The sequence below is a fragment of the Acipenser ruthenus genome, chromosome 7, assembly GCF_902713425.1.
Source record: "Acipenser ruthenus chromosome 7, fAciRut3.2 maternal haplotype, whole genome shotgun sequence".
Lineage (NCBI taxonomy): Eukaryota > Metazoa > Chordata > Actinopteri > Acipenseriformes > Acipenseridae > Acipenser > Acipenser ruthenus.
The window spans coordinates 55,340,640-55,366,116 of record NC_081195.1 but is presented as its reverse complement, the minus strand read 5'-3'; the positions used below and the strand labels follow the sequence as shown (position 1 = coordinate 55,366,116).

General features: G+C 35.8%; 1 protein-coding gene across 2 annotated transcripts in view; it reads right to left on the bottom strand.

The window, feature by feature from the left end:
- LOC117415271 (exocyst complex component 4-like) overlaps positions 1 to 25,477 on the bottom strand; it is a 133,247-nt gene that overhangs the window by 53,835 nt on the left and 53,935 nt on the right. For both annotated transcript variants that reach the window (XM_034025390.3, XM_034025391.3), the window contains exon 10: positions 24,950 to 25,046. In XM_034025390.3, the coding sequence (XP_033881281.1) occupies positions 24,950 to 25,046 (97 nt within the window). The remainder of the gene's footprint in view (positions 1 to 24,949; positions 25,047 to 25,477) is intronic.

Sequence of the window (25,477 nt, the reverse complement as noted above, 5' to 3'; positions counted from 1 at the left end):
TGGAATTCAATTAATCTCCTAGCCCTCCTTTCCCCAATATTTGCAGCGTTAGACTCTGTAAACTTCAAAATTAATTTTAAAATAGATATTCTACTCATGTGGTGCAATTTAGCTTTAAGCTATTGAGAAAGAGAGCAGCTGATACAAAGACAGAAGAAATGACCGTCCTTTCAAGTCAGTCATATTATAAAACGACCTGGACAAACCAACTGGATGAAAAAAAGCTCATGGCCTCATCTCACTAATATTTTATTTTACAAGTAATTTTATAAGCTTGAAATCACACATGACACACGGTTGTACTGAAACAGCCTACTTACAGCTTACCTATATACTTGTCTTCCCTATAACCTAGATTTGTTTTAAAAGGTTTTTCCTATCGACTTTTTTAGGCAACTAACCACTATACAGTAACTTGTAGCCTCACTTGTACTTGTACTTTGTTAGTTTATTTATTGTTACTAACTCCTTCGTAAGCCTTTGCAGTTTAAATTAATTTGTCTTGATCAGTTCACAGAAATATGCATGGGGAAAGTACAGTATGTGGCAAGAGCAGACCATTGTGAAAAGGGAATTGTGGTTAGCACCTTGTGTCACACAAACTTACAAGGCTCCATGCCACTCCAAAGACAAGTTCTTAATGACTACACTAGATGGCAGCCTACTAGCTGTCAAAAAACTCTCCAGGCATGTCCATTCTTCATTGTCTTGAAGCAGCAAGCTTTTTATCTCACTCAAAAGGGTAAAAGCCAATATAGATTTAATTTAGTTCAGCACGAGATTAACACGATTTGTTATGGAAGGTATTTAGCATTTACAATTTTAAATGATTATTTTAAATAACTATTCACACCCACTGTTACTGTACTTGAGTAATAAAAAAAATAAAAAAAACCCTTGCAACTGGAGCTGCAAGCACACTGGTGATATGGACTGTGCTTCAAAAGATTTAAAAAGATTGAAAAGGGTATAGCACTTGCATCAAATAATGACTGTAACTATATTAATTATAATTACTAGAATGTATTAACTAGAATGAATTAACATGAATTAATTAACATATCAGCACTGGCTAAACTCCTTTAATTAATCTAAATAACTTCTACTTTATGGACACCATATCCAGTAGTCTTTAACAGACCAGGGTGCAAAATCAGAAATAAGAAGCTGAAGATGCTTTGGCTCTAGGGATGCCCAGAATGTGATCCTGATTGCCGATATTACATATCAATAATTGGCAGATAATGATTCAGATAATGAAATGTATATTGTGTATTTGAAAATGCATTGTTTTAAACTGTACACACCACACAAGTATTGCACTTACTGTATGCATTTTGATAGGCTATATTTAGAGGCTGTGTGGTTCAGTGGTTAAAGAAAAGGGGTCGTAACCAGGAGGTGCCCGGTTCAAATCCCAGCTCAGCCACTGACTCATTGTGTGAACCTGAGCAAGTCACTTAACCTCCTTGTGCTCCATCTTTCAGGTGAGACGTTGTTTTAAGTGACTCTGCAGCTGATGCATAGTTCACACATCCTAGTCTCTGTAAGTCGCCTTGGATAAAGGTGTCTGCTAAATAAACAAATAATAATAATAATATACATTCTGCCAGAAATAAATCAAATGTGACATGTTTACTGAACTTAAAAATGTATATACAAGCACTGATGGGTGGATTTACTAAATTAATAGTATTTATCCGTCACGCTACACTAAAACCGGCAATTTATAAATGCCTACATTAATCTGCTTTTTCAAGCATAAAATCTACTTTTTACAGATTGTATTGCATTATTCATATTGCACTATTTAACACTGGAAACATGAAATACAGTGTAGCATACTACTATAAATAATAAAAAATTACAACCTTGCAATGAAAAACCTTAAAAAAAAAAAAAAACACAACTTGGTAACTATTCAGAATAATTTCTTCCCAAGACCCTTATGTAGATTTTAAGACTACAGTTAATATGACTAAATGTTTGGAACAACACACAAGAAAGTTACAAGCACTCAGTATTGCACTTCATGCCACCATTACGTCAGACAGAACTTTTGAATCTATTGTTTTAAAGAACATTTCCATACAGCATGTTTGAAGAAGAAGAAGAATACAGGATCGGTGCATCCTTACTTGGCCCCCACATGAATCTATTACTATTAGGTTCATAAAGCAGCAGCTTTTATTTCATTCGTTTCAGCACAATCCTATTTACAATAACAGTTACACAGCTGTACCTTATACAACTGAAAAAGTACACTTGCTTTATCTTGAATGGTGCTTTTTCACTTAATATCTCACTAATTAGACTAGCACATTTCCAACATATATACTGGCTGGCAATGTAGTGCAGCTGCTTAGTAACCAAAGTGAAATTATTTAATTATATCACTTCAGCAATAGGAACAGCAATGCAATTACAAATAATAACTATTGCGATTAATAAATACCATTTAGATAGGAAACTGGAGGGAGGAGAGTTTTGCCTGAGAAGTAAATGGAGCTTCAGTAAAAAGAGAAAATGGATTATAATGGTTTCATCCACTGTGGAAGCAAAGAGCTTCAATGTTTATTCTGAACATAATAAAAAACAGAAGCCACATCTACTGTATATGGCACAGCACATGGCAACAAGCACCTCTTGGTTATATTCTCTGGATGTGAAACTGCTTTTTTCTGAGAATTCAGCACACAAATAAAACTGAATGTTAAACCCTATTATTACTTTCAGTAAGCCTCCCATGATTACCTAGGTACAGGCAGTGTTAAATACCAGCTTGTTGCATTTAAATGAGTAAGGCCCTATGAATCACAGAAATGTTCTTTAAAATTCACCGCAGTGTCACGAGTAAAGTATCATATTTCACGGAATGTGCACTGAACTATTTTATAAATTATGTGTACACAGGGCCGGATTAAGGTTATGAGGGGCCTGAGGCAAATAGGAGGGAAGGGTCTAAGTATGTATTACATATTGCAAAAAAAATTAAGAAGTCAAACAAATTTATTTATTTACCTATGTAAAATTAACACATTTATTTGACTCAAGGTAAATTCATCAAACATAAATCACTCAGTACACTCATTTCTTTCATTCTCAATGCTCAACAGGAACAAAGCACCGAGATGCTCTTGAGTCATGGTGGATCAGGACTTTTTTTACCCTTTATAGAAGAGAGAAGGAACACCCTCTGCTACAGTTAGTGATCATATATATATATATATATATATATATATATATATATATATATATATATATATATATATATATATATATATATATATATATATATATATATATATATAGTGCCTATAGTAAGTATTCACCCCCCTTTCACAGTTTGCTGTGTTACAACCTGAAATCTTGATGCATTTAAATGGGATTTTTTTTTGTTCCTTTGATTTACACAACCTACTCAACACTTTGAAGAGGCAAGATTTTATTGTGAAACATCAGTTAATGAAAAGTTAAAAAACTGAAATGTCTTGGTTAGATAAGTATTCACCCCCCTGAGTCAGTACTTGGTAGTACCACCTTTGGCAGCAATTACAGCTGTGAGTCTTTTGGGGTTAGTCTCTACCAGGTTTGCACATCTGGATCGTGCAATATTCACCCATTCTTCTTGGCAAAATTGTTCAAGCTCTGTCCAGTTGGATGGTGGACAGCAATCTTCAAGTCTTGCCACAGATTCTCAATCGGATACAAGTCCAGGCTTTTACTGGGCCACTCTAGGACATTCACGTTCTTGTTTTTAAGCCACTCCAGTGTTACTTTGGCTGTGTGGTTGGGGTCATTGTCCTGCTGAAAGGTGAATCCCCGTCCCAGTCTCAGGTCTTTTGCAGACTGAAGCAGGTTTTCCTCAAGGATTTACCTGTATTTAGCTCCATCCATTTTGCCCTCTACCTTGATAACCTTCCCAGTCCCTGCTGATGAAAAGCATCCCCATAGCATGATGCTGCCACCACCATGCTTCACAGTAGGGGTGACGTTACCTGGGTGATGTGCTATGTTGGGTTTGCGCCAGACATAACGCTTTGCATTTAGGCCAAATAGTTCAATTTTTGTTTCATCGGACCACAGAATCGTTTGCCACATCTTTTTAGAGTCTCCCACATGCCTTTTGCAAATTTCAGAAATGGCTTCCTTCTTGCCACTCTTCCATACAGGCCAGATTTGTGGAGTACCTGAGCTATTGTTGACACAGTTTCTTCCATCTCAGCCATGGAACGCTGTAGGTCTTTCAGAGTTGTCATTGGCCTCTTGCTGGCTTCTCTGACCAATGCCCTTCTTACCCGGCTGCTCAGTTTGGGAGGACGGCCTGCTCTAAGCAGATTCTGGGTGGTGCCGTATACCTACCACTTCTTAATGATCGACTTGACTGTGCTCCAAGGGATATTCAATGCCTTTGAAATCTTTTTATACTCCCTCCCCTGATCTGTGCCTTTCCACAACTTTATCCCAGAGTTGTTTTGAAAGCTTCTTGGTCTGCATGGTAGTATCTTTGCTTTGAATGCACTACCCAACTGTGGGACCTTACAGAGACAGGTGTATTTAATCTAAAATCATTTGAACCACTTTTATTGCACACAGATGGACTCTATTTAAATTATTGTGTGAATTCTGAAGGCAATTGGTTGCACCTGAGCTTATTTAGGAGTGTCATAGCAAAGGGGGTGAATACTTATCTAATGAAGACTTTTCAGGTTTTTATTTTTTAATTGATTTGTTTTTTCACCCCTCCATTTTTTCACACATTGAAAGTGTTGAGTAAGTTGTGTAAATCAAAGGAAAAAAAAAATCCCACTTAAATGCATCAAGATTTCAGGTTGTAACACAACAAACTGTGAAAACGTCCAAGGGGGGTGAATACTTACTATAGGCATTTTGTGTGTGTGTAATATATACAGTATATATCACGGTTTTCAGTGGACTTTTGGAACATGGAAGTCACCGTTTTTTGTTTCTTTGTAAGTAAAGCAGTCACAGTACTGCTCTGGATTTCCGCCTTTCAACAGCAGATTCTCGGTAGTAATCTATAGTAACGTTGCAGGACATACAGAAGAGCTTACCTCCATCGCTGTGTAAAACTCCTGCTGGATGCTGCTTTACGTGATCTGCTGCAGACACATTTTTAGCCTTTTTAGGAGACATCCATTGTCTTGTTTACAATGTGTAGTATTTTAATTTCCTGCCTAGATTGCACATAGTCACATGACAATCATTGTAATAGTACACGCAGGCACACAGCAGAGCTGTACAGTTTTAATGTGATTTCTTTTTTGTATGAAATACAAATAATTATGAAAATGTAGTTTTATTTCTTAAGAATATTGTTAAAATCATGACTTACACAGGGCCTTAATCATGATCCCTTTGCTATTTTAATACTGCAGACTGAGATTTTGCTGTGAAACAGTTATACAGAAAACATTACTACAGTAGAATATACTGCTACTGTACTACTCAAATGCTGTACAACCTAGTCAATATAAATCAGACAAATGAATACCAACTACATAAAAGTCATTGTCTTACTTTGTCTTAAATTCCTGTAATATAGTGGAAAGCCCTACAATACATTTAGTTTTCTATATGTGAAAGATTTAATAGTAAAATGTATGAATCAACCAGTTCACTCTTCCATAGTACAGGGTTAGGAATGTGCATCAATATAGCACATCGATCTTCTAAGAATGTTCTGACAATAAAGCAAGCAATACAAAGCTACCTCTTTTAGCTGGCTCCATCTAAACAGAGCTATTCATTTTCTTGCCTTTGCGGAGAAGCCATTCTGAAACAAATAATGCTATTTAGTTTCGAGCCAGCTTAGTAAATTTCTGATGGGTCTTCAGTCTTAGGCAGCTCCATTCTCTCAGCTAAGTCACGCTTCAATTAAAGGTTTTAAAAAATGGTTAAGTGGAAGGCATTTGCCTTTGGTAAGACAGAGATGTTTTTGTGATCAATAGGGAACAAATGCATGAATCACCAGATGTATCTCTGGGTGTATAAAGTCAATCTTTTTGTATCATTTAGCCTGAGCCATAAAACAAAAAACCCCAAAATCAACAGATAAATCTTAATTGTCTGAAACAGAAAAAAGAAATGAATGCAGTGGGAACTATTACATTGCAGGAACAAAGTATATACAAAATGTACTCCTCTATAATACCATACACTGCAGTCTCAACAAGAACAAGCCTTCCAAGTTTACATTCTCCTGACAACAAGCAGCATCTGTGTTGACTTGTATAGGGCCAGTACACAAGACTTTGGAAGTTGGTTCTACAAAGTTTTGTTTTGAAACATCCAAGCACAGACCTAAGATGGCTTCGGCCCTGTATGTGCGCTCATAGCCCTCAATCTGTAGTGCGTGCCCGACATCATCATCTTGACCACACCTTGCGTGAGGACCGATGCGTTCACAGTAGAGCAAAAAACAGACCAAAGCAGTCGCAGAGCACCCCCCCCCCCCCCCTCTAGGGCAGGCAACTTTTAGAACAGCTATGTTGGCTACATTTACACTCAAAAAAAGAGCTAAGCCGCCTCAAAGCCTCCTTAAAAGTGGTTAGTGTTAACAGGGTATTAGTCTCCAGGGTTCACCCTCACTCTAATCTACCTTTTCAACAAAGAAAAGAGGCACTTTGTTGCAGTGGAAGAATCAGATCTCCTTGTACAAAGTGGAACTAAATGTACTCTATTAGAATAAGGCACAGAAAAGCTGCACTTTGGATTGTGGGACTAATGCACTGGTCTTTCAGTTTGACATTTGTGTCATTAAAAACAAAAATAATAATACTAATAATTTTAGCAATATAAAGGTTTTAGGAAGATTATTATTTGGCAGTCAAATATGACCCATGGGGCTCTACTGGTACATTATTCCAGTTTTAAGCCCTTTGAAACAAAATAAAACACAGAAGCAGATCAAACCTTTTTCTTCTTCCTGAAAGCAAGGTTATAAAACTAATAAGAAAAAAAAAACTACTGTAGCACTAAAAAGAAACTAGATTATAAAACTAGACGTCTTTTGTCTAATGATATACAGTTTATAACCATGCTCCTTTTTTGTTCTATTATATATAATATGACAGTGTTTACAATTATGGATGTGCATAAACGGTTAACAATATGACATCACTATGTTTCCGTGTTATACAGTCCCACTATACTTGTAAATCCTCTGCATATTAATAGCCATTTGATATTGTGACTAACTTAAGGTAAATTAGACTGCACACCAATGTAATTTTGTTACATATTATTCTAGATATCATGACAATTTAAATTAACTGATACAAAATGAGAACATGTAGCTAATCCACCCTGCTTTAAAGTTAATCAATATATCAGACACCACACAATAAGATGCTGCTATATCGACTTATTTTGACCTTCCTAAATTATTATACAAAAGATCCTGAAGACTCACGAGACACTCTTGTAATTTTTTTTTTTTTTTGGCTCTGGCAGTTTTAATTGATTAGGGTTGAAGTCGATTGTTTCTGCCCGCACATCAGCTCAGATGAAAGTCCCAAGGATCCAGAGGTCACGTCATTCTAGTCTACAGTCATTTTACTTGGACCAGAGCTCACGGTTTACTAGCTGTAAAAGTTTAGTTTCATTGTTGAATTGCCTTAAAATATTTTTTAACACAATACAGCAAACTTTCTATAAAAGAATCAAAGCATAAAGTGTAAGCACACCAATAACTGTATTGGATTTCAATGCAAAACAACTATGTGCATTTAACTTTTACAGTACAAGGTGTACGGGTACTTAAAAAAAAAAAAAAAAAAAGTGTTTTTAAATAAGTCAATGCAGTCATTGCAATGCATGTAATATGTTTTCTGCAGCAATAGCTTTACTGTGCCATTCAGTTACCTTACAGATTTAAATAGTACATTTTATCAAAAGAATTCCATAACATCAAATAATACCGGTACTATCCGTGTATATATCATAAATATATTAGATGGGCTTCAGTGAGTTATAGGAAAATAATTCCATCTAGGGTTTAAGTGACGTTATAAGACAATAAATGGGTGTTAAGGTTCAAATTGCAAGCAAATTTAATGAATAATAATAATAATAATAATAATAATAATAATAATAATAATAATAATAATAATAATAACGTAAATTAAGTCAGTATTAAAGAATATTAAATATAATTTTGTTTTAGATAATTCAAGAACGGTGTAATTCACCGTTCTTGAATTATCTAAAACAAAATTATATTTAATATTCTTTAATACTGACTTAAACTGCATAGATAATTAACTGCAAAGAATAATGTATTTAAGGAAAAAGTGTTTCAATGGGGTATGCTTTATTTTATTTTTTTTCTTAGTCGCTGTCAGAGTCGAAGATTATCTGTCTCTCTCGCTTGTTTGGTGCTCCCATTGGTGGAGGACGATTGTAAATCTTCACAAAGACAGATTTGTTAAACGTGCCTAAAAACCACGAATTGTGGGTGTTGTCGAGTTATTGAAAACAAGACATTTTGTGTTTGAAAGTGGTCTCGGGGTCAAGTGTAATCTTCTAGACGAATGTGCTATTTTGACATCACTACTGTAGTATTATGCCTTATTTTCCCCCGAATGGCTCAGGATGCAAATATATACATCCATGTATTATAAAATGGTCCTACTTATTACACTGTACGGCCCACAGGGGCATGTTCTGTGCAAATAATAAACTCCTGTTCTTTGGCAGTTAAGCTTTCTTGTATTGTTTATATTTAAGGTACGTACAGTATATTATTATTATTTGTTTATTTAGCAGACGCCTTTATCCAAGGCGACTTACAGAGACTAGGGTGTGTGAGCTATGCATCAGCTGCAGAGTCACTTACAATTACGTCTCACCCAAAAGACGGAGCACAAGGAGGTTAAGTGACTTGCTCAGGGTCACACAATGAGTTAGTGGCTGAGGTGGGATTTGAACCGGGGACCTCCTGGTTAAAACCCCTTTCTTTAACCACTGGACCACACAGTTACATACAGCATTTCAAATTGTGTTTACTACATACTTTGTTTATAAAGTACTGATTTCCATTGTCCCTTGGAGTCCGTTATAAGTGCAGTGCACCTGTATACGTTTTTTATTCCCCTTAGGAGTATGTCCTTACATAAAACCAGTTGCCCTTGTCGGGGCGCGTGATTTACTGGGGCATCCTCCTGCGGTGAATAAAAAAACCATATACCACAAACAAATTCAGTATCCTATATGTATATATACCAATTATACTTTCTACAGATATGGCCCTTGCTTTGGATTCACATTCACTCTCTCTAAAGTGTACTGTTTTTCAAAAGCAACAGCACACAGCCCTTTGAAATAAAAAATATATATATATATATAAACAACAGAACAGTAACTGCAGTACTGTAATATGCCAAAACTAAAAAACACAAAACAGTGATAACCAAAACAAATTATTAACATGTCTTACAAATTAGGATTTGGGAACAACTGCAGTCTCTGGGCTTCAAATAATGTGTCAAATCAACTTTTACGGTTTCCTTTGCCAGTATGGATTAATTCTTTAAAAAGATAGAAAAGGGTGTTTTTTTGTGAATAAAAACAAAGCATGCCTGGGGCACCACCTGAGGGGGATATCATATCAGATGGATATCATATCATATCCTATCAATGGTTTGTAAAAAATCGTTATCACTAATATTACTTTCTACTTGTCACCACCAATAATGGAAATTTGAGAGAATCATAGACAAACAGTGTACCAGCTGTAAAAACAATGTTTGAAAGCTGAAAGCTAATACAGCGGTCTGTGGCACTTAAACGGTCAATGTTCACTCATAGAATGCAGCTGAGTACCATCTTTAAATGTACTATGTTAAAAGTGTATAGTCTGTACCATAGATATGGCTAAAATGCAATTGAACTTAACTAAGAAAATCTCAAATTACAGCTGTGTATTAAGAATAAGAAAAGAACTGTTTCTATACAGCTGAAACGTAAAAAGTCACACTCAATATCAGAGGAAAAGGTCATGGTCATCAAGACATTTACAAAGAGGGCTTTATAACCCTGCTAACATGAAGTCAACAGCTAAATGACTTCTGAGATATGAGGCTACGACACTGGCAGCTGTGCAAATTCTACCCTCAGAGAGATGCTTAAAAACTACAGCATCCATCTTTCTCCTCGTCCTGTTAAGGGTTTTCCCATTTCAAATATACGTACAGCCTACACAAGTTTAACATGTGATGATGCATAATGAAAGAATAACATGATAATGCAATACCTGTTAATAAATATATTCGTCATTGTGTGAAATAAACTTATCGAAGTAAAAGCAAGTTTGATTTCATTCTGTTCCAGTTGAAAGGTTTAGAAAACATCTTCCAAATGTAATTTGCACATGCAAATGTGTCCATATTAGCATTCAGCAGATCTTTTATTTTTCATTCTCTTTACATTTTGAAAGGAAGAGTCACACTTTGTATGCTAATCAAAAAAAAGTGCCACCAAATCTATTTTTCTTTGTTGATTTAAGGCAATTTTGAATATACTCTAAAAAAGGGGATCACGGGTGTTAGTTTGGAATTAATGACATTGAAGGTGCTGTGCTGTGTTTTGTATTGTAAATAAAATGTGTATGAGCACTTAAACTGCAGCTTTCTGTTCTCCGAGTCTCATTGCTAACACTACCCAGTCACAACATTATATACAAAATATAAAATGAAACAAAATGCTCAGTGGTAAAGCAATCTCTAAAGACCTTGACCCTGCCATCAGAAATGTAAACATGCCCAACATATAGTTTAAAACAGCAGAACTAAAAGTATTCTTATTAATTGCTTTTTAAAATAACTCTACCTATTAAAATGACACTAATCTTGACGTTGTTAAAAGGTTATCAAATCACCAAAAGGCCAGATAATATTCAGAGGCCTCACTGCAGGGGCTGTCTTCAATAGCTAGACTAAGACAACACACCTTGTAACTAAAATGAGTAGTGAAAATTATAGTTGTATTAAGGTGACTTTTTTGTATGCATTACTCAGTCCGGTATAAAATAAATGTTGTGTTTTCAATAAAAGATGGTTTGCAGCAGCCAAAAAACAAAATGTCTAAAAATATGGTTGACTTAGTAAATAAATAAGTAAATAAATAAATAAATAAATAAATAAATAAATAAATAAAGCCCTCATTTCTTACCAGGTCCCCACCAGACTTTTGTATAGCTTTTCCTAGTCATGAGAGAGGTTAATTTTAAACTCACTGGGGTGCATTTCCACCCCTTAAGGCTTAATGACCTAAACATGTCCTGCTGGTGTTTGTCTCTGAGGTGATTTTTTGACACCCTTATTATTTTCGGCACCAACTAAAGGAAGAAAAACAGGACACTAAATAGTATGAAAAAACAGTTCAATAAATGACCAAAATAAATATTTGAATGCTATGACAGAACTGCCCTGTAATACTGGCCAATAAAGACGTCTGAGCACATTTGTATCCGATTGTATCAGAATGTATTGCCATCTGCTTCACCAACACCTCACTAAACAACTACAGGCTACATTCACAATGGGAGGTCACAAACTCTGTTAGGAACAGCTATGGGAGCAGTTTGTGGACATTACTATATTGCTACATTAAACGAAGTGGTGAAAACAGTCACGATTTCAAGGAAAATAAAACTATATTAATGACACCCACTCATCTTTACTCAGAGCATTTAACAATTCATACACTTATACAATGTAAATAGAATAAAAACTGAAACATCTACCGAATGTATTGAACACCAGCACAGTGTAAACACACCCAGTTTACCTAGCAACAATTACTGAATGTGAACTGTAGTTAAACCTCAGTTAAACCATCACTGTATTAATCTGAATTGCACTGAATGTAGATAGCTCTGGGTGTAAAGAAAAGCTGCTAATGTCATGCAAGTAATACTCTTAAAATGTATTTCCTTCTTTCTTTTCAGAAACACCTAAAAAGCAGATTGTCACTCTGCACGCTTCCTTAAGTAGGCAGGTTTCAGGTGATCTCTGCATTTAGAGAGACTTTGTAACTAAGGTAACCTAATAACTAATAATCTCAACTTAATCAGGCTTTCTAGAGCTGACTTTCAGTTATACAGGGAGATTAATTTAGTTTGAAGAAACACAGGTTGAAAAAGAAAAAAAAGAAGAGGAAATGCATCCTTATTGCTTTCCCTTTTTCATTCAGGAGAAACTTGGAGACAGCTGGGAGGCACAATGTGGAGAGAGGAATCCAAAGAACTTGAGCCTTTTAGATCACACTGCTGCCAGTTCCCATATGGTCAGATTAGTATTTTGCTGTTAATTAGAAAACTTCTGTCCAAAAAATAATTCATTTGTTGGCTTGGCTTCCTGACGTAGTTGCTATCCTTCTGTCTTCCAGTCTCTCTATAAAGTCAGTACGTGTTTGTTTGCTTGCTTGCTATGAACTGCCCTACAATTTTTGTATATATACATAAACTTTTCAGCAATTCTTCAGCTCAAAATGAACAACTTTCTTAAACATTTACCCTGTACAATTTACTACAAGGGCTGTTTCACTTATATACAATTTGCATGGATTTTTATTCCTCAAGCTCTCTCCCTCTCTAAGTGTCTGGGGTCCTGTAATCTATATTTCTTAAGATAATAAAAAAAAATCTAATGGAATGCCATTACCAATCCAGCTGGTCCCTGTGGAACAGTAATCATCTAGGCACAGTCATTGCTAATGGAAAATGCTGTCATCAATTCACTGGGAGTCAAATATGGAGGGAAAATAAATACATTAAAAAACCACATATGTCTGTGCACCCTTTTCCACTTGAACTACATGTATCTTGGCTTTTTGTTTCTTGGATTACAGAAAGAAAATAGGAGAACAAAAATTGCCTGGGCTTTTCAGTTTCTATTTACACACGAATAGCAAACACAGAGCACACTGTACCAGCTCTGATTTAATTAAGGAACCTGTTCCTTTAAGAGAAGCCCAACACCAATTATAGTGCTGCTGGACTAAGGGGGTGCATTTTGTGTTTGGTGAGAGTGGGAAGTGTGCTTGTGGCTCCAAGTAACCATAGTAAATTAAAACAATAATTCAAGCCTTCTTAAAAATAAGGGGTTAAGACAGAAGCCTCAGTCAAAAGGGACTGTAAAAATGCATTGGATCTAAAATACCAGGAATATATATTTCCTGGATCAAAACACAGGAGAGACTTGCCCACCCTAAGATGTTCACTGGGATTGGACATTTTTTGGAGTGACAAGTACCAAATATGTTTTTTTTTTTGTGACTATTTTGAGTCAAAGCAAGGTTTCTTTTGTTTTTGGTAATAATCTATTAAGTGTGTGAGGAATTAAAAAATATATATACAAAAGGGAAGTTTGTTTTTGAAGAGAATAATTTAGTAAAGCCACGTGTTTTGTTGTTGTCGTTGTTGTTAGTATTTACCCTTATGGTTTTACTTTTGTTACGTGCTTTAGTGTTTTGGTTGGACAATTCATTATTTGTGTATTTGCAGACTGGGAAGGGATGAATGCTTAGTTTATCTGTTGGAATTGGACAACATGACTTAAAGAGCAAACCGACCCCAGTCCAATTACTTCTTAGAACATGATCCATTACAAATTACTGGACTGTTTGGGGGCATTTTGAAATGTGGACAATTCCTGATGTGGAGTGCTTCATTGTGATAACTGTATATGTTATTGATAATCTGAATGGCACATTTCTTTTATGCTTATACTGTACGTGCATTTTAAACCTGTAGTACCTAACAGCTCTCCTTGTGGCCATGAGTATATACATATATACATGAGTTTGAGACTATTGACAGATTCATTTTAATTGCTTATGGATTCCTTTTTCCCAAAAAGAAAAAGTTTATTCAAGCTCATAGTAACCTAAATGCAAACTACTGAAATGAAACTTAAGACACAATTATAAAGTTATTAATACAGCAATTGATGCAAACAACATTTATTTTGTATTCTCCCTCCCTCCCTCCACCAAGGTCTCCTCTCCTAAAAATCAAACATTTAAATTCTGGCACATAGTTTACCCTGCGCTAACAATATTTTATTATTGACTGATCAAAGTGCTGATAGCATGCCGTGAATAAAGGGAGCTGCAGAAAAATATAATTACTGGAAACCACTCTGGAACACAACAGATGCTGCCCTTTCACCTTTCTGGATCAATGGGTGCTTCCTTTAATGCATAATGAAAATATATTTCAACATGAAGAGCTAGGAATGTTGATCCTAAATCCATTAAATGTTTACAAGGGAGTGGAAGAGAGCTTGTCTAATGTACATGCAATTCATAATCAAAAGTACAAAGGAAAAACCTTGACAAAAAAAAGCAGATTTGATCAACATTTTGTGAACACCAGTCAAGGTCTAACATCAAGTGAACCAAAAACTTAATATGATGGAACAGCATTGCATTCAGCAAGGCTTGAGGCATTATACCATATGTGAAGTCTGGAGTTTGACAATGGGCTTGTACGTGCTTGCAGGGGTTTGTGTTTCTGTACAGCGTGCTGCTGGAGTTGTGTAATTCACTCAATCCTATACAGTAATAACTTTATTTAACAGTACATTTATTTTATAAGAACTAGAATGAACTAGAATGGCAACAAAGCCACGTTATATAGAAAGTCAATTTGTAAATAGCTATTTTATATTTATAAAAGGTAGGCTAAAAGCTTTTATGAATGTGCATCCAGCCCTGGTATTTCTAAAGTAAGTATAATGAGAGCTTTCAAGGACCAAGTAAGATGAAACAGCCCACATACAATACTGTAGTTGAGGAGTTATTACAGTACCTGATTGATTTGAAAAATAAAACATGCTCCCCAATCGATCAGTACTGCAGCTTCATGGAAACAGTTCAGTAAAAGCAGATAATTGCACTGGATGTGTTTGTTTCAGGATTTTAAGCTCAATGCAATACGCACAGATTGACCAAGCTATGTGCTCATTGTCCTATGACTGTTCCTCCATGTAACTCTCTTAATATTTGTAATTGCATGTAAATCTTATTTAGCAGCAAGTATCTTTTAATGGACTTTCTTCCACTTTGTTGAAATTAGATAAAGGTGGGTCTATTGTATTGCCAATACTAATTCAGCTGGCTGTTTCATCAATAAATGAAGGCCATGTGCTAAAAGGTTCATTTGAATACACGTAGGCACAGGTAGAATCTTTTTATTTGGGGGGGGAATTAAATCTCTCATCGATTGTCTGCAGCAGACAATTTTAGTTGCTCATCGATCGGACTGCAAGAAAGAGACAATTGTATGAAAGAAGTGGTTGAAATTAGGGTCCTTACTGTTTAAAGATATTGAGGGTGGGCCCACAAGAGATTTTATTGATTGATTATTATTGATAATCTAAATAGCAGAGATAACCGAGACAGTCAATTGCAGCTTAAGGAAAAGTAACGTACCACTGCTACAGAAATGTTTTGATCTTTAGTCCAACCTATACAACATCTCCCTGATTTGTCTGTAAAGAGATCTTAAATAATCTCACAATGGGACAGAACAGTGGCTTTGGTTAAAAAAGCATGCAGTGAAAACACTAACCCGAGGGGAAATGCAACAAAAATCAATAGTTTGCAATTACTCTTTTACCTACAATATCTTTAACTGAGTCACTTTTAAAAGTAGTAATGTAAAATAAATGAGCTCAGTCAAGTTAATTCAACACAATTGTATGTCTCAGTGACCTGTCATTGATCTGGATCAATCAATTACATCTCTACTTCAATGATCAAACAATGTTATCAGAAATAAAGTCACTGACCTAGAAAGGGTAGAATCAAAAGCTTTAGTGATCTGGCTCTCTAATCTCTCAGGTAAAACTAACAAAGAGTGTCAGTTACGATGAACACGATAATGTAATACCACACAAGAATACACCACGCAAAATGTAAAGCTGTTAAAATCTGAGCCTTGGTATACACTTCCTGTTCTTCAAGCCAAAAATATGTGGCAAAGATCATCCTGAGAAAATGTGTTATGTTCTTTATGCCAGTACATTCAGGAATGTTCATGTGTTCAATTTGGACCTGTATATCTTTTTCATGGCCAAATTGAACTGTGTTATACAGACCTGTTGTGAAGGAGAGCAGCATTGTAGTACTGATAATTCATGCATTTATTCCAATACTAGATCAAAAAGCAATGTCAAATCGAGTCCCATGCTGCCAGTCTAAGATAACATCAGGTGTGGGGGATCTGAACAGACCATGAGAGGTTAATGCAGGGATTCAATCATGTCCATAAGGTTTCCAGGGGTCAAGTGTGTCACCAAAACAAAAAAAACGCACTGCAAACAGTTAAAGCAAGGCGAATAAAGAAGAGCTTGCTTTGTGAGAGCAAGAAAGAAGGACACTAGCCAATGGGTCCTGAATTTTAATCCTCTAAAAATTCAGATATGCTAGAGTGTCAAGCACAACATTTAGCATTCCTTTCCAATTCCAGTTCCACATTGCAGGTGGCACATGTCACCCTACCAAGAATGTTACTGTCACTGCTGCTTGGGCCTTGTATCTTATACAGTAGTAGAAGCAGGTCCACTATGGAGAGGAGTTTTGGCTGCACAACATATTCCAGTAAGGCCAAGGTGTCCTTTTTAACCCTAGTCAAATTAAAATCTAATAAAAGCAAATAAGTTGTTGTTCGCAATAGACTCCTTCCCAGCAGCACAAACTAGGGGATAAAGTACCACCATGAACCACAAAGATCCTTAAGTGACACTGTTACAGTGTCCTGATGCAGGTAAGCTGTGATTTTAAGTGGACTGCTACTGAAAAGCATGGTAATGCGAATCAGCTTCATTTTCAACCAGTCAGACTGATTGACAGTCAGATTAATCTGTTACAGGTGGGCACAGACTTTTACTAAACAGATACATTAAAGATAAAAAGCAAGTGGAATTTGGTTAGCTTGATAAATATATTAAAATGCAGAACAGCTGGAGAATACATGCCTAACATGGCAGTTAGGCATATTAGTAATTTTAAAATACTAGAATTGCTAACTCCTCTTAAAGAGTATGACCAGACTAGGAAAGGATTATATGTGACATCACAATGGCAGTCCTACTACTCTATACGAGAATTATCATTTACATCATTCTGACTTTTCTGAAACTGAATGCAGACACACATTGACATACATATTTCTGAAAAAAACTAAAATTGAAAGCTGCTAACGAGGTAACTACTGCTAGTTTAAAAACACAGTTTCACACTACAGGGACACTGTACAGCTGTAAATACAGACACACAACCCCAATTCTCAAACAATTTGCTGTCCTCAAATTGTTAAGAAAAGGTCTGTCAAATTGCTTCTGAAAGCAACTGACTAAGTCTATGACCCTCTACAGAATAACAAGCACAGCATTATCCTGGAGCAGATATCTGTGGCTATGAATCAGGTCACTAACTGAATTTATCACACCAGCCTTTGAGCAAGTATGCTCATTTGTGATGAAGCAGCACCATCCTCTTGCTCTGGGAGGGCTGTCAAGTGTCGAGGGTTGATTTTGCACAGGTCAGTGGAGATACTCAGAAATGACAGCATCCAACAGAATAGTGCCCTCTGCACCCACAGCTGGCATACTTCTGTATTGGGTGCTTGTCAAGACACTGATAGGGATTTAAAACTGTGACAGCTTAAGAATTGAGTGTGTCACCCAGGCACTTCAAACCATGAAGCAGTAGTTCGCTGCCTTCGGAAATGTAGCAAATAAAATAAAAACTGTAACGCTTTGTACCTTTAAAAATTTTCAGACCTGCTGACCATGAGAAACCAGCTTCTTGCATGGCAACAGAAATCTATAAAATAAAACAAATCGTGTCGAAACACATCAAACAGCTGGGTACTCGTGCACTTCTGCAGGCTAATCATCTGTAATATCTCTGTGAAGAGCTGACACCCTCAGAACAGCCTCCAGCCATGCTTCTGTGAGTTACTGCGACCTTGTATGCCTGGAGCCAGCAACAAGTGCGCCTCTGTGTGTCTCCGGGGCTGCCTGGCAAGGATAAGCCACTGCTCCACTTTTCTTCGTACTAAAACTTGTTCCAAACAAAGTGACATATCTACCAGGCTCTGCCACTTCAATTCAAAAGTAAACAATCTAGCACAAGGTTGTCTGACATGTAACACAAGTAAGAGAGTCTCTACCTGTGTACCGTCACGGGTGCCACTGGAAGACAAATCCCCTTTGCATCGAGCACGTTAGGAAAGGGACAGACAGAACTGTCAAAGATAAGTACGATAAACGCTAATAGCGTGTGACAGTGGTGGCATCATTGTAGTGGATTGCCTTTTTTTCTTTTTCTTTTCATAATGTCAGGGATTGTAAAGAAACAGCCATACCAGGCTTATGTGTTTTGTACTTGTATTTTTTTTTTAAGATTCAGATAACAGTTCCAGAACACGATTTGTTCAAGAGCATGAAAGATTAAATAAATGCTATTATGTTAAAAAAACAAATGTACTTCAATATGTGACAAGGCTGTGGATTACTGATTTCTGAGGTACGCTTTAAATACAAGCTATGATAAAGTGAATACTCTCTTTAGGGCATTTTGTGCAGTAAGGTTGTGTGATGTTCTACTGTACATATTGGTAGACTTTTGAAAAAAAGAACTTGTGAGCCTTACCTACGCATCATGCCTCCAACATTATTTTCCTTAAAACAAGAACTGAACCCTACACAGCACACATTTTCTTTAAATAGTACAATACACAAAAACATTCAGACATGAATGGCAGTTATGAACTGTCTTGTTGACCAAGGAATAAAGCTGGGTAGACCAGTAGTTTAATTTAAATTTCATATTGGAATTTTATGAAAAATGTGTCTAAAAGTTGAATTTAAAAGTATTTTGGTGTAATTTAAGCAGCATTATTGACAACTGTCCCTGCAGTGTAATTGAGAGGAACTTGAAATTGTTCTTCAAATACTAAACCTTCAAGCAAACTATCATTACTAATTTCTGAGCACGGGAGGTGTGCCAGTGTTGTCACAAGATTAATAGAGAAAGTTTCGATAAAAACAAATTGAGAACATAACGTTTTTAGAAAAAGGGTGTGCAGGACATATGAATTATATGGCAGGAAAATGGTTCAGCTGTGTTCCCATTTGGCACCAAAGACAATGCTGGGGCCACACTGTCGCCAAACGTTTTTTTGAGTCACCCCTGTGCAGCATTTGAGCAATAATAACAACTCAGTATTACTGCAAACACCATAAAAAGATAAGGGGACATCATAAAAAAATAATATGTGAATAATATTTTAAACACCATGTGGGCCACTACACCTTTAAATGTCTCAACAAATCGATGATAGTATTTAAAATATTTTAAAATAGTACAAAAGGCATGAGAAATGTATTTTGAAATCATCATGAATTCCTTCTGAAAATGATGAAGTACATTACACATCATGTGTACCCTTGGAGAGTACAGTTAGATGACATTTCCAACTGAAAAGAAACCAAAAAACAGTAGGCCTGTGTAAACTGGATTCAGAGGCTAACGAGCATTCTGAATGACACAGCCAAGCATTGCAATTCAAATAACAATGAAACAACATTGTACAGTATGTACAAATACCTGAATCTAGAACATATTTAAAAGGTGACTGCACAAGCAAATACAAAAAACATGTATTCTGTCTAAAACCTGGCTGACACCTTAAAAGATTGCATCTGCGTATACACACTGTACCACATTGTCTCTAGTCTGCCATAGTATAGCCACAAGCAGTAGAACAGAATCCCATTTCTATGTTTTTTGACAGTCAAGGGTTCGTATCCTGTAGGCGTATCCAGAGACCTGCCATAAAAGTGTGACATTCTCAAAGGTTTGCTGACAAAGCCCCATCGCATTCGCATGCTTTTCTGTCTGAAGCTAATCACAGGCAGATCCACAATGTTCTGCAGTCGCTTCCTATTATGTCAGATTATTTGGTAATGTGGCAATAAATGCGTTTCATAATTGAAATCATTCTGAATGACTTACAAATAAATAAAACACACATCAGCGTAACTTAGTTTTGAAAGACAATATTGAGCTGAATTAGAAAAATGAACATATTGGGAGTAAATGTCCAGTGAATCTTTGAAAAGATGAACTCTTAAAAGTTTAAACTAAGTATTCAGTTCACTATTCAGAACAATATGTAGAAACTTTCCAATTTAGAGACAGCCTGAAGATCTCCCTCACTTCAGTCCAGTATGTCCCTTTGGTTGGACTTTACAACATGTTTTAAATGTTTACCTTAAATAGTTTATCCTCAGTTTTTCTTTCAAGAGACAGACAATCTATTTATTTTCCAAAGGCCTGTAATTAAAAACATTGAAAAAAAATCTAAATAATGTTACTAACAAGGACATGCATATAAAGTTTTATTTTTTCTGTAATTCTGTGACTAGCCTATTTTAAGTGACTTTAGACTTGAGATAATGGATGCTAAGCAATGCCATCTAACTTGTTTTGGTAAAAGTAGTAAAATATGAAGGAGACTATATTTGTAGAAAGGAAACTAAATATTGAATATACAGTACTGAATTGGAAAATTACATGTTGCAGTTTAATTAAAATATGACACAGATCTTCCAATAAGCTAATATATGTTGAGGAACAGCATTTGAAACTCTAGAAGTAAAAGATACAAAAATATTCAACAGCCTTGAAATGAGTTCAGTAAAGCCAGTTACAAGTCTATTGCTGTTCAATAATGTTAAGACATCTATTTCTAAACAGCTTGCTCTATCTTTAAACAGATAAACACCAGCTTGCTTATTTAAGATGACTTACTTGCCACTAACTATTAAATACAGGACTACTGCTTGTGCCATTTCATTGTCAGTCATTGGAAGTGAAATGTCTTTCCTAAAGGTCTTTAAAGCCTGTCGTTCCCAATCAATCCAGCACTGTCATTGCAAGTGTATGAAGAAGAAAACCTCAACTTTCCCTTCATATTTACACTGACCTACTAAAAAAAAAATGATTTCCCCACAAGGAAAGCCAACCATCATAAAAAATAAAAAATAAAATAAAAAAAACATTTAAAATATATATTTTTTGAATGCACAGGCAACGGGTGACATTCACTGTAGCGCTTGAAGGAAAATGGAAAAAAGTCAACTTTGATCATCTTTCAAGCGAATTTTATATAAAAGACCATGTTGGGTGGCAATATTTAATAGCAACTAGTATGCAATTGTCAGATGAGTGTCTTGAATTGAAAACTATATAGTGAACAAAAAACTAAAAACTTTGACGAATAAACACTTAAATAAATAGATAAATAAATAAAACCTGTCAGGTAGTTTACCCTGAAATGCCAGTCCCTTGAATGTTAAATTCCATATACTGTACAGTGTTGCATATTTCAGAAAAAATGTAAAATGTGTCATTTTCAGCAACAAGAACATTTACTAAATATAACTTTGTTTTCATTAAGAAAAACATAGGCGTTTAAAATTGCATTCAATTATTTTTCGATTCCAACCTGTGATAGCTATAGGTAGACTTTCAAACACTAATTACTCATTATTAAATGCTGTAATTTAAAAAAACAAACATGTGTGAATGCTGTAAGCTTTCATTGAAACGTGTGTATGCATGCTGTAAGCTTTCATTAAAACATGTGTGTGTATGCATGCTGTAAGATTTCATTAAAACGTGTATGTGTGTGCATGCTGTAAGCTTTCAATAAAACGTGTGTGCATGCTGTAAGACTTCATTAAAACATGTGTGTGTGTGTTTGTGTGTGTGTGTGTGTGTGTGTGTGTGTGTGTATGCTGTAATTTCTTTTTCATGGCCTTAAAGAGAGTAGCCAGTCCAGGTTCAGGGACAGGAAGGAGGGAATTTGAAGTTGGAAATGTTTTCCTCACACAATGCATTTGGAGTTCACTGGAACCACGTGTTAAACACAGATGGTGAGTTTAAAAACTGTCTTAGTACTGGTGCGTAGAATTTTTGAACAAACTCCAAGTACGCATGTAACCATTTAAAGAAGACCCTTGTGTGCTGAAGAGTTTTGTTGATCTGTGCCTCCTCATTGAGCGTTACACACATGAGATCACATTAGCACCTTCCTTGGTAATGAAGCAGTCCCTCACAATGCCGATGTGCCTTTTGGTGTTTGTGCCATGTGAACATTTAATTGTAGACTGATTTTTAATGAAGAATGACCGACGTTTACACAACTAAGATCCAACAGGCTTTGACACCCGGTAACCAAACAGTGTTCAAAATCTATTAGGATCACTGGCATTTTCACCAACAATTAAAACCATTTCTCTACGTGCTGCCCCCCCCCCGAGCTATGGCATCTGTTCCCAAACTGGCTTGTAATAAATACACTCTACTTTGGGCTGCCCTCAGATCAGCTGAGCAAAAATGATTACTGAGTTGAAGAGCCATGTGCCTTTCAAAATGCCAGCTCAGTCAGGGCTGAAAATTGGTATGAATACCATTCAGATGTCAAATATTGTCAAATAATATTACCACTTACCTGAGCAGATACAATCTGTTAGCTAAATGATTGCAGACTAGCAACAAAGCACTCAAATATATTTAACAGCAGTGTTCTGTGTAATATGATCACCAACGGTTATATTTTTACAAACCGAAAAACCACACTGAAGCCAACAATTGCATAAAATTCCAAACCGAATGATACAAACGAAAGATAAAACTGAACCAAAAAATTATACAATGAAAAAGCATTGGCAGCCTCAGCACGAAGCCGGCAGCATCTTGGGGAGCTCATCACAAGCTTTGATCCATGTAGACAGCTCATATTAACATTCCTTAATAATTTTAATATGGTAACATAAATCAAAAGTTATGACAAGACTTTGCCCTCCGTAGGGATAACCACAGCGTTACACTTAGTTTGGACATTCACATGTCTAGAGCTGTTTTCTTTTTAGGTTTGTTGATGAAAGGTGCTGGTGCTGGTGCTAGTACTAGCAGGCATATGCAAACATTCAGTCTAACATAAACTCTTTTGTTTGTCAAGAAGTGAAAAGCTGACGCTGAAAGTAAATGACTGAATAAAAAAATGTAACAATGATGCCAAACTTACTAAATGTAAAAATGTTGAAAGAAAATAAAATGTTAATTTAAGTCTTGAACCATTGTGAAAATGGAATAAGCAGTAAACTAGACGAAGCTGCAAAACAAGTGAAACGGATGCTGTGGACAAATATCTGAAAGCTGCTTTAAATGAGATACTTCCGTGCACAGGTCAGTTTATTTTTATTAAGAGTGTGTCATTTACTGTGCATGTATTGAAATGAGTTTTGTTTGTCTGATTACTTTGTTGCTGCACTCTATCGACATTTTGATTGAATTCAAATATTAGGGCTTACCATAGAATTATATGCATTAGTAACGGGCTATAATAAAGCAAAATACTAAATGAGTATGTTTTTTGGGGGTGTTCCAGCTTTAGTCTTTGCCGACTAAATCAAGGTGAGATTAGAAGCGTTTCCTCATCAGAAACTACTTGAAAATGCTGCCACACACCTGACACTTTGAAGCCGACATGATCTTTCTACATTGTGTCTAATTGTATAATATAAGCTTATTTATCAAAGTTTAAAAATAACTGTAATAATGGTATGTCTCCTGGCTGCACAAATGCAGTTTGGTTTTTCAGTTTTAAACTTTAATTTCACTTTACGGAAATCCATATTAGACGTCAAACAGAGCTGAAAGAGTTGATCAAAAACCAAACCGATCATAACCGACTTGCATCCCTACCACAGAAGAAACTGATAATCTACAAAATCAAGTAGGGTTTGGTGAGCTTGGTCTCTACCAACCAAGACAATCTAATGAATACCATTTAGTTACATTAACCACTCCCTTTGTGACTTTGCACAAACTGTTGACAGCTGCAATACACTTCCGTGCAGAAACATAGTTTTGTAAGAATCTGACAAGCCGCTTTATACTTATCTGACAGGGTCTTACAGATCAGAGAAAACAACAACATAATATTAGGTTTCAGAGACATCCAATTCAAATCAATGTCTGTGTATATAAAAAGCTTTACACAAACAAATTTCAATTCCACTGCTCATATCAGGACTTTACGAAAATGCCCAAGCTCTCAAATGCAAGTGAAGATGTGCAGCAAAGCTGTAAAATTGTTACTGCTATTGTTTAAAAAACCAATTATGTTCTCAGACACTCTGGCATCTCTGTGCTGTTGGGTCCTCCAGAAATAATAATAATAAAAAACTATATATATTACATTATTTGAAAATATATTATATATATATATATATATATATATATATATATATATATATATATATATATATATATATATATATATAAATTTAGAGTTTTTGGCTATACTACGAAGATGAAATCACTTTTAAAGAGTGTATAACACTTTTCTAGGTTAACAAACAAGTTAATGTGTTTTGAAGTCTCCCCAGATGCAGACATTCATTGTAGGAATGCAATGACAGCTGCCCAGACACCCACATACCACGTCTAAAGAACACCTTGCAAAACGTAAATTATTCAACATATTGCAGCACTTATACAGGCAAGTAACATCTTTTTTTTTTTCTTTTTTTTTTTAATAAAATTGAGAGTGACCAATTATTATTTTTTATAAGCAATCCCTGACAGTTTCTCATCCTCCACCCCGGGAGTGTCAGAGCAAATGTGACGCCTGCTTCAGAATCCCCAGCAAAGTTCAGCCTCTTTGTGCGAACTGGCGCCGTCCAAGCTGTGTGACTCATCCTGCGCTCCAAGCAGCAGCGCTTTAGCTGGATGAGCCACTACTACCTTTATTATTATTATTTTTTATGCTAAGTGCCGAGCCTGTTCCAAGTAATTTGTGTTGGTGTACTGGGTGTAACACACACACACACAGACATACCTCAACAAAGGATGGAAAATGACAGTGATATTTCTGGCCCCAGGCTTGCAGACAAACTTGGTCTCTCCTCCTTCAATAAGGTTGTCATCAGCACCACCTAATAAAATTTAAAAAAAATAAAAAAAAAACATGTTACATCTGAAATCCGAGTCATTTCTTATGGCTGCTGATAAGCCACGTAAATCCTGTCAGACATAATCAGATTTATATTTCTTGATCAAATTATAAATATGCTACAGCATGTAGAAGCAATCCAATCCTCCCTATGTGAAATCCACATCAGCTACAAAAGTACATCTCCCATGTTACCCATTTTAATGGAAAAAAAACACAGTACCATGTAGAAACAACACTGACAAACTGAGGCTCTCATTTTGAAACAGCTTCATCGTGCTATTGAACAGCAAGTGCCTTTCTTCTAGTCCAGAGAGAACATATTTTATACACATAGACCTGCCAGTGGAATTATGATTTGGCATTTTTTTCTTGGCTGTCCTGTTATAAAATGCGATCTTAATAATTCAATAA